Raw genomic sequence first — 9,865 nt, 5'->3', positions numbered from 1 at the left:
CTGTGCATGTGGGATCATTGCAGGACATATTGGTTCCAGAAAACAACAAGACAGTTTATTTTTATTAATTATTCGTTTGCACTTATATCCCACTTTTTGTCCAAGGAGCTTAAATGGCAGTTTCCCAGCCATCCCTGTTTTATCTGCACCACAACCCAGTGAGATACGTTAAACTAAAAGGCCCAGGGTCGCCCAGTGAGTTCTGTGGAGGAGCGGGAATAGAACCTACTGCCCAAATTTCTTACTATAATGGCAGACTGCAAGCCAGCAGGCTCACTCTTAAGACAGGGCAATGGCTGTGACCTTATAATACAAAGTGTGTGACTGCAATAATAGCCATTGTTTTCACATATGAAGTGCATGGTGTTGGGGCATGGAGACAATTGCCCTTATGCTGAGGTGATTCGTGATCATAAACGTCACGCTCGCTTCCCCCTCCTCCCCTTGCTCATTCATTCAGACCATTTCTGCCCTGTCAGGGTTTGTTTAGCCACACCTTGGTTGGCTGTGGATGAAAACAGTCAGGAGCAAATAAAGTTCAAGGCAACTGCTGCTGGGGTCACTATTTACTGTTTGGCTTCCTGTGTATAAAAACCATGCCATGTTGTCAGGAATACTCGTTTCTGTTTTCTCATTATATTTCCGCATTGATCAGTTCTCCAAACGGCAGAAGATCCCAGGCTGAGCACTCTCTTAGGAAGCTGTTATGGCTGCTCGAGGGCCGTTTGAGATGGGTGGCAAACGTTGCAGCGGCTCAGTTTCTCCCCAGAGCATCCTCTACCAAATCCTTAACAATGAAGAGCGATGGAAGACTGAAGGGAACCCCCAGTGTTTCCCCCTTCCCTTTCCGTTTCCAAATATTGGCTGCCCCTGTGAGGTAAACCGAAGAGTCATCCTGAAAATACCGGGCATCACCTGCAACAGAGCGTCGGAAGTACTTCTGAAAACTATCACATTCATAAGAAAGCTGCCTTCTTTTTTCCAGTTGCCCCTGGAGGACCAGATCCTCTTGATACGACAGGGCTGGGCACCCCTCTTCCTACTGGGTCTGGCTCAAGAACGGGTGGACTTTGAACTCTTAGAGACCTCAGTCCCCAGCCTCTTGAAAGCAGTCCTCCTTAATCAGTCTCCGGCAGGTGAATACAAACGGGAGAACTCTCCTTTGGGAGCATCACTAGCAGAAGTTCAGAAGATTAAGGATTTCCTGGGAAAGTTCTGGAACGCAGACATTTGTGCAAAAGAATATGCCTATCTTAAAGGAATTGTTCTATTTAATCCTGGTAAGTCTCGTCCAGGTATTTTCAAAGGCTGCAGTCCTGCCCTGAGTTCCTTGAGCATTACTCCTATTAATACCCAAGGGACTTAACAGCTTGACTTGACTTAATGACAGGATTGCACCCTAAAACTGCACAGTTCAGGGTGCAGAAATAAATTTAGAAGTTGCTTAAGAGGAAGGAATTTTTAATTGGGTTTTTACATGTTTTCAAAAATCCATTTTTAAACCTTTCTGACTTTCAAACTACAATATACTTTTTTTTTTTTAAAAAAAGTATGTATCATATATAATACACATGCAGGTGTTGTGGGTGTATGGGAGCTAAAATATCCAAATTTACTTTACCGCTTAAAACTTTAGGCTCTAGTCTAATGTGAGGGAGATGTATGCAGGGGCAATACTGGACAATGCACAATGTAAATGTGATATTACATTACTATAAGTCAGGGGTGGGGAATCTGTGGTCTTCCTGATGTGGATTGCAACTCACATCAGCCCCATCCAATTTAGACAATTGTAAGGGACGATGGGAGCTGTAGTCCAACAATTTATGAAGGGACACAGGTTCCTGTTTCCAGCTGGAAGTGCTGCTGCAATGTAGGGAACCAATTACTACAAAAATGTGGAATGAGTAACAGACCCTTCAAAAGAGATCTTAAGAGGATGGAGTCATTAGTGACAAGAGCATGGGGCACTAAATGTAATTAAAGGTTCATTCATGAAACATTACCGTGGGCTTTTGAGTAAACGCCTAACTGCAGTGGTAACCAGTTGAAAAACTTTATGGCATTCTGTATTTAGAAAGAAGTTGTCATCTGCTCGATTTCGTCCACCTTATTTATTTTTAAGCCAGCTTTTTGGAGTCAATCCCTCACAAGGCTGTTTTCAATACTGTGTATCAAAACATGAGTTATATAAATCAAAATATCTAACCTATAAAACAAACAGCAGGAATCCAAAATGAGGGACTAAAAAAGAAAAACACTGAACCCAGCATAAGATAAAAATGGACCACACTCCCAGCGAACATGCAATAAATGGCATTGCCATAGCTCTTCACACTTTCCTGCTCTCAGAACCAACACAACGAGAAGATGCATTTATTTCCCTTATTTCCTTATTTCTAATTTTACAGACCTCCACAACTTAAAATGCCACCATTATGTCCAGGCCCTTCAACAGGAAGCTCAGCATACTCTGATAGAGTTTGTCTCAATGACTCATAGCAGAAGCAGGAGGAGAAATACTTGGATGATGGAATCGCTTGGTTTTCTGAGGACCTTCAGTCCAGATACCATTGGAGAACTCTTCTTCAAACCCATCTTGGGTGATGTCGACTTAAACACCTTACTTCTGGAAACACTTTACACCAAACAGGACCTTATTTGACATCTGATGAGACATTACAGAAGACCAGGACTATCATCAAAAGGGGCAAGTTCCCCAGAACAATAGGAAACCTTGCTTTCTGTGCACTGGAATCTGTCTCCACCCCTGTGGAGAACCCCACCACACTGTAGGACTCTCCTCTGTTTTGCCTATTTCCTGTTTCTTTGGTGATCTGCATTAATATACTGTATATATTTCACCCGTCATCCATATGCTATGGTGGCCAGCATTCTATTGCCCTTTTACCGATAATCTCCACTAGATAATGACTTTCCTCCCTCTTATTGTTGCATTACACTTGTTTTTATTAACGCTTTGCCACCCATGTATTTCCAGACATTTAATGGTTCAGCACAGGACAAAACAGCCCAGACGTCACTGTGATGTAAAATAAAGTATGTTTTATTTAAGTTTGTTCTTAATATAAGCAGTGATGCTTGCATTTGCTGTTAATTTTGAAATTAGGTGGCTCAGTTAATTTTGTTACCAATACTTTTGATATTACACAGTTACGGTCACTTTAAAATAGGCATGGTCAAACTTGGCCTTCCAGCTGTTTTGGGACTACAAGTCCTATCATCTCTGACCACTGGTCCTGTTAGCTAGGGGTGATGGGAGTTGTAGTCCCAAAAGAGTTGGAGGGCCAAGTTTGGCCATGCCTGCTAAATGGTATATCCTGTGCAATGTATGGATTTTTTTCACTTTACAAATGTGGCTGTGTGAGCTTTGAGTCCCCCCCTCCCACCCAAGCCTAAGCCAATTACTCTATAAAGCACCTTTCTCCAGTGAACACATAATAGATGGCTCACAGGTCAACACATGCATTCTTCAGACAAGTCTAGGGCCTCCATCTTCTGAAGTATCTCAGGCTTCCCCCAGAACCACTGCCACAGTCTCTCACCTGGTGCCACAACTGGTGTTGGCTCAGGTTCCCAGGGACCCTGCCCTCACTTAGCTGTAGCTCTCTCTTAAAGGCTGCTTCCAGAGTCTTTTCCTTGCAATCTTTTTCCAGCTCTTAACCTGTGACCTCTATGTTTGTGAGCATGGGTATGTAAATCCTTGCTGAACAGCATTAGGTTTTAAGTTGTTTCTACATGCCGGCTTGTCTGTTAATTGCTAATTAAGTAGGTTTTATGACAGTACATTCAGGTCTTCGATGTCTTGAAAGGGATGTTGCTGCGACTTTACAATGCATTTAGTATAACCTGAGCTTTATGTGTGCACTTTGAATTCCACCTCTATATAATTTGCCCTTTATTTTTCACATAACGCTACCTTGTCAGGTATGTGAGGTTAGGACTGCAGTCTTTGAAAGCAACCTTGCTGCTTTTACTTCCTCTCACACACTCTCTTCTTATGAAAATTAACATAATTTGATTCTCATTCCGCAAGGATGAAGAACAAGTGGAACCAGGCTTTCCAAGGGTGGAGAAACAAGCAACTAAATAAATAGTGGTGCTCAATTTGACCTTTCTGTGAACAGAACAGGAGTTGTTTGCTGCAAATTTCAGCCAGAGGTCCATTCAGTAGAGAAAACGTAGAATACACATGGGTTGGGAAGTTTGGAAGAAAAGCAGGGTGGGCTTAAAGCTTTATAAGGAACTGTAAAGTATTTCCTAGAAATTTTTCAGGGGATGGAAAGCAACTGTACAAAATCAAATGCAAGCTTTGGTCTGCTGCTGCAGGGTTACAATTAAGTCCAAGGTAATGAACCTATTAAGGAACATTTATTTAAAAACTATTCAAGATCTTGAACTTAAACATAAAAAACTGGTTCAGCTAGAATATATGCCAAGCTAGAGCAGCATAGATGGGAACTGGATGCTGTGGAATCTCATTATGTGGCCAAGTCACTCCACTTTGTGAAACCAAAGTTCAGTGCTCTAAACTCTTAGCAAATGCGTTAAAGGGGGAGAAAAAGAAGCAATCACATGTGTTCTCTTTGAGATAAACTAACGGCTCAGAAACCTAGGATGGTAAAAATAATAAACAGCTTTTCTGACGCTATTACTTGAACCTATATCAGTCAAAGTAACTGTTACATAGGGCTTTTTTCCAGGGGGAACTCAATTCCGGCACCTCTCAGGTTGGTGCCATTGGCATTCTAAGAGAAAAGGGGAGGCATTCATGGTGAGTTCTGGCGTCTCTTTTTCTAGAAAAATAGCACTGCTGTTACAGAACAATATGAATCAATATTTGGATAATCTGCATTTGAAACCACTTAAAGAAGAACACACAAAGTTATCAAATACAGCATTTATACTGAAGAAGAAATCAGTTATCAACATTCGCAAGCTAAAGCATGACAACACACCAGGCCCAGACTGCTTTGGCAGTCTTTTTTATAACAGGGTTGCCATATTTCAAAAAGTGAAAATCTGGACACAGAAGTTGAGGATTTTCCTGGACATTAAACCCTTTCCCACCTGGATGCTGTTTACAAATTCAAGAGTGCCTAATACCTTATTTGCATATTTTGTTTAATACTATCCAGAATGGGTCAGATACTTGGAATATCCCATGTGGGATCTGAAGGAAGTGGGATCCTATCACCTGATCAAGATTTCTTTTTTTCACTCATGCTCTTCACCAGAGTTCCTCAAACACGACCCTCCAGATGTTTTTGGCCTACAACTCCCATGATCCTTAGCTATCAGGACCAGTGGTCAAGGATGATGGGAATTGTAGTCTCAAAACATCTGGAGGGCAGAGTTTGAGGAAGTCTCCTCCTCACAATCCCACTGGAGCCCTGGCTGTAGCACTAAGATATAATTCCTTCATTAAAGGATAGCAGGGAGAGGGCAAACAACATATGTGGACAATATTATTTGTATGACACGTAATCCCAAAGGGACAATCCCTGCATTGAGGACTGAATTATCAGTTTTTGAGAAAGTATAGCTGGACTATGTTCTAACTGGGATAAATCGTTTTTGTATTGTAATGTCACTTCAAAAACACAACTGGAACTTTAAAAAGTTAACATCTTGATACGTTGTAAAGATTTCCATTACTTAAGGATGCAGATCCCTTGAAATTTATGTACATCACATTATTTGAATTTTATTCCTTTAGTCAAAAAGATTATGTGTAATTTGGGCAGATGGAAGAAGCTTAATATATCTATTTTGGGCTGAATTGCATCAATAAATATGATAGTTCCTACATTCCTACATCTGTTCCAAGTGCTTCCTCTCTCTCTCTCCATCCTACCTCTCTTAAGAATTGGCAAAGAATGATTAAAAGTTTTGTATTTCAGATGAAGAGAACAAGATTAGCTCTGAAAAATTGTTGTAGGAGGCCAGATGAAGGAGGATGGGGACGTCCACATTTGATGCTATATTGCAAAGCATTTCAAATAAGATAAGACTGTTTTATTATTGACAAAGTTGACAAAAATGGGTTTTACATAGACAGAAGTGATGGGTATTGCCATTTTACAAATGGACTCCTACAGTGCTGCATTAAATTCATAATCCATATACTCTGTCCTATCCTATTCCTACAGCTGCTTCTATCATCCCTGATCATTGGTAATTGAAGCTGAGGGGGGCTTAGAGTTCAGCCACACCTGGAGGCCTACAGTCTCCCCATCCTTGCTTTAGTGTGCCCTAGTACATCGCTAGATAACTAAAGCAAGATTTCTACTTATTGCTGTTCCTTATTTTTCTGTGCCATCTTGTGGGTTGTCAGAGAATTGCAACATGAACGATGCACTTTACAGACCACATTGCAATGGGCATTCAAGCGAAACTCAGAAGATGTAAATAAGATGCTGTAACGTTAATGGCTGGTGCCCACTGAGACTGGTAGGGTGGAAGGCAGGGAGACCAACTGTAGGTAGAACCAGAGACAATGAATTCTAATTTTGTCCCCCTCCTCTTCCTTGCTGAGTTCTACATATGCAACCCTGGAACTAAGAAGGGGGAAGCTGACAGGCAGCACCACCCTATGAACTGGTTGTGAGGCAGACAGGTGGAGGATGGCAGAGGGTAGACTACGGTTGAGGGAAATTGTTTGGTCCTGTTCGTGGCGGTGTGGCTGTGGATTGAAGGAGTACAGAGTGCATCATGGGCCACCCTTGTGCTGCTCTTGTCCGACACCCACCTTGTTTCAGCAGGCACAATGATTCCATGGATGGAATGTTCTGCAGGTGTCGCTCTCATGGTGGTGCCATATTTGGTGTTCTAAGGATATATCAGGGCTTCCATCAACTCACCTTGACATCATATGGAAAATATTTGCATTTTTCATTAATTCAAATAAGCATGCTTAAGAAACGATTTCATTAATTCAAATAAGCATGCTTAAGAAATGAGTCTCGATTCAGGTGCTGCAATTTGATGACAGCATCGTTTTGCATGCAACGCATATGCTCTATCACTCACCCTTCCACCTTGCCCTAGCAGGGGATTCCTAACGTGTTTGACAACTAGCAAATAAATGAATGCAATCTCCCTCAAGAAATAAGACCTGACCTGAGAAAGTTTATGAACTTTGCTTCTATCTTTATTTGGGTGTGTGTGTGTCCTGAATGCGTCCATGGTTGTTGTTGTTTTTATCCTTGCAGGTGAGGGAGAGCACAAAATGGCAGGAAGTGCCGTTTCCGTACAACTCTGCCAGTTTCAAAAGTCAAATCGCTGCCAAGATTCCCTTTATATCACACGCTAACCTCCCAATTTCCTTTTAGCACCTAATTCACACCAATACTTTGCGCATGCGTCTTACAACGCCAATTCCCCCCACCTTCCAGAGCAGTGTCTCGCTCGGTATTTTTACCCCCGCCCCACCGCCCCAGCAGGGAGGGTTCTGATTGGCCCGTCCTCCGCTCGAAAAGCTGCCAATGAGAATGTCCGGTGCGGTCCCCGCCTGCGCTTCTCAGGGTCGGCGTAGCGAGACCACGGGCGCGCGCGCGCGCGCGTTCCTCGTCAGCAGCCGACATGGCGCTCGCTGGGCTCGCGCTGCGCGGCGCTGCTGCGGCGGCGGCGTCGAGACCTCGGCCGCGGCTACGTTTCGCGACGGGGCCTCTGAGCCGCAGGCACGCGGCGCATTTCACTTTCCAGCCGGACCCAGAGCCCACCCAGTATGGTGAGAGCTTCCGTCCTCCTCACTCGCTCCTGAGAAGAAGCGATCCGCCCTCGCTTTCCCGTCCACGCGCCCGGCGGACTGAGGCGGCGCAGAGCTGAGGCGGTAGAATGGACTGCACCATTTAAGGAGGGGGGGGAAAGAAAAAAAAGATATTTTCACACACCCCACCGGATGCCGTTACTCAAGAACCGCGCACCAGGCGCTAGGCCCTTTTTCTAACTCCCGCGCCTTTTATTTCTGAAGAATCTTTTACGTGCAGCCGAATTTTAAAAAGGCACCTTCCGTCCCCCCTCGTCCCCTTAAAGTGGTGCAGTCCGTTCTCCCTTCTCATTCCCGCTTGGTTCCGCTGTCCTATGGAGACTCAGCCTCATGTTGCTGTTGGGGAGGGTGAAGGCTTGGCGCTAGAGGGCGATCGCTTTGTGAATGGGGGGCAGAAATAAATCAAACTTGTTTACTCTCTCTCCCCCCCCCCTTGGGTCGTGGTGCTCGCGTTATTAAAATTCAGGTTGCCCACCTCATTGTGGTACTGCAGAGCAGCAAGGCAGCCAGATGCCAAATAGGACAGAAGGACACTGGCAGGTTTTTTTTTAGCAGTTATGGCAGAAATTGGGAGGCTTGCACCCAGCTGGTAGTTTGCTGTAGTTCTTTGCATCTGGTCACATTCACTTAATGTTGGAGTAGGGTTTTTCTCCTTCATCCCCTTGAACGTGGAACTCCCAAAACAAGGCGTCCTGTAAATATTGATTCTAGGGAGTGAGAGATGTTACTGACAAACACACACTCCTGTGGGTAGGAGTGACAGTGAAAATCATGAAAACCGCCTGCCATACACACAGGCGCACAGTGGTACCTCAGTTTACGAACAGTCCTGTTTACAAACTATTAGGTTTACGAACTCCACAAAACCGGAAGTAGCGTCCTAGTTTGCGGATTTTATCTTGGACTACGAATGGAAGCCGAACAGTGAAAGGGCACCGGTGGAGGGAGGCCTCATTAGGGAACGCGCGCCTCAGTTTAAGAACGGTTTTGGTTTAAGAACGGACTTCCGGAACGGATTAAGTTCGTAAACCGAGGTACCACTGTATATGTAAACGATGGTACTACTAGAACTCTGTGACAGCAGCCTGCCATGATTTATCTGTACAGAAGATTTTTAAAACTCAAAAGTTTACATACGCTGAAATGAATTCTTGGAGATGTGACCTGTGCTACTTTATAGTTCGTACATGAGGTCACTTCATGAAGAGAAATTGCGTCAGTCAGGCTTCAGAACTATAATGATTTTGTACTTTAGGGTGCAGAGATAGACAGTTACACCTGTTAAGTAATTCCACTTCCTTGCTTCCTAAATACCATTGAACAGCTGGCGGTGGAAGAATGCTAAAAGGATAGCCTATTATGAGTGCATCCAAAAGAGTGTGTGTGTGTGTGTGTGTGTGTGTATATATATATGTGTGTGCGTGTGTGTTACATAATGTCTACATTCACATGAACAAAGGCAAACAATTGGGTACTTCTCTAGAAGAGCTGTTGTAGGGCATGGTATCTACATATAGTACTTCAGTGCAGAAAAATGACCCCAGTGATTTCTGCTATAAATTATGCTGATGGCCTATTATCTTCATTGGTTTGCTAGTTTATTGTAAGTCTCGGTACTGACCCCTATGTGATATAACTATGCTGTGCACAAGACTTGACTGCTTCTGTGTATGGCTAGGTGAGAACATTAGGGGTGGAGACATTTCATTATTCCAAATACCTGCTTTATCTGTTTCTTATATTTCAATAAGAAACAGGAATAGCTCATTTCAATTCTGTACAATATTTCCCCCAGTATTTTTTCTAGTTGATAATAATAGGATTTACAATTCGGTTTTCCATAAGGTCCCAGAGTGGAGTATATACATTTTAATGTTACAATTAAAATAATTAGATAAAATTTCAATTGAAACAGTGCAAAATCAGTTCAAACCAGCAACATCCAAATATTACAGTACCGCAGAGGGGAATTAGCACTATGTATTATTCAGTCATCCCCCATTCCCCATCTTAAGCTGTTACTGAAAAGTACAATGATTAAAAAACATAATCCCATCCATGTTTACTCAGATG

At 43.2% G+C, this 9,865-nt stretch overlaps 2 protein-coding genes across 3 annotated transcripts in view; both read left to right on the top strand.

Annotated features, from left to right (window-relative positions):
* The first annotated feature begins 605 nt into the window (after positions 1-605).
* LOC309529836 (nuclear receptor subfamily 0 group B member 2-like) lies at positions 606-3,104 on the top strand. The gene is made up of 2 exons (XM_082218088.1): positions 606-1,280; positions 2,412-3,104. The coding sequence occupies exons 1-2, from the start codon at positions 707-709 to the stop codon at positions 2,663-2,665; spliced, it is 828 nt and encodes a 275-aa protein (XP_082074214.1). The 5' UTR covers positions 606-706; the 3' UTR covers positions 2,666-3,104.
* Positions 3,105-7,591: 4,487 nt separating this feature from the next.
* Positions 7,592-9,865, top strand: part of BCKDHB (branched chain keto acid dehydrogenase E1 subunit beta) — a 39,620-nt gene continuing 37,346 nt past the window's right edge. For both annotated transcript variants that reach the window (XM_082216956.1, XM_082216957.1), the window contains exon 1: positions 7,592-7,753. In XM_082216956.1, coding sequence (XP_082073082.1) covers positions 7,606-7,753 — 148 coding nt within the window. In that variant the 5' untranslated portion in view covers positions 7,592-7,605. The remainder of the gene's footprint in view (positions 7,754-9,865) is intronic.

This window comes from Podarcis vaucheri, assembly GCF_965113315.1.
Source record: "Podarcis vaucheri genome assembly, chromosome: 3".
Classification (NCBI taxonomy): domain Eukaryota; kingdom Metazoa; phylum Chordata; class Lepidosauria; order Squamata; family Lacertidae; genus Podarcis; species Podarcis vaucheri.
This window is presented reverse-complemented; position numbering and strand designations above follow the sequence as displayed.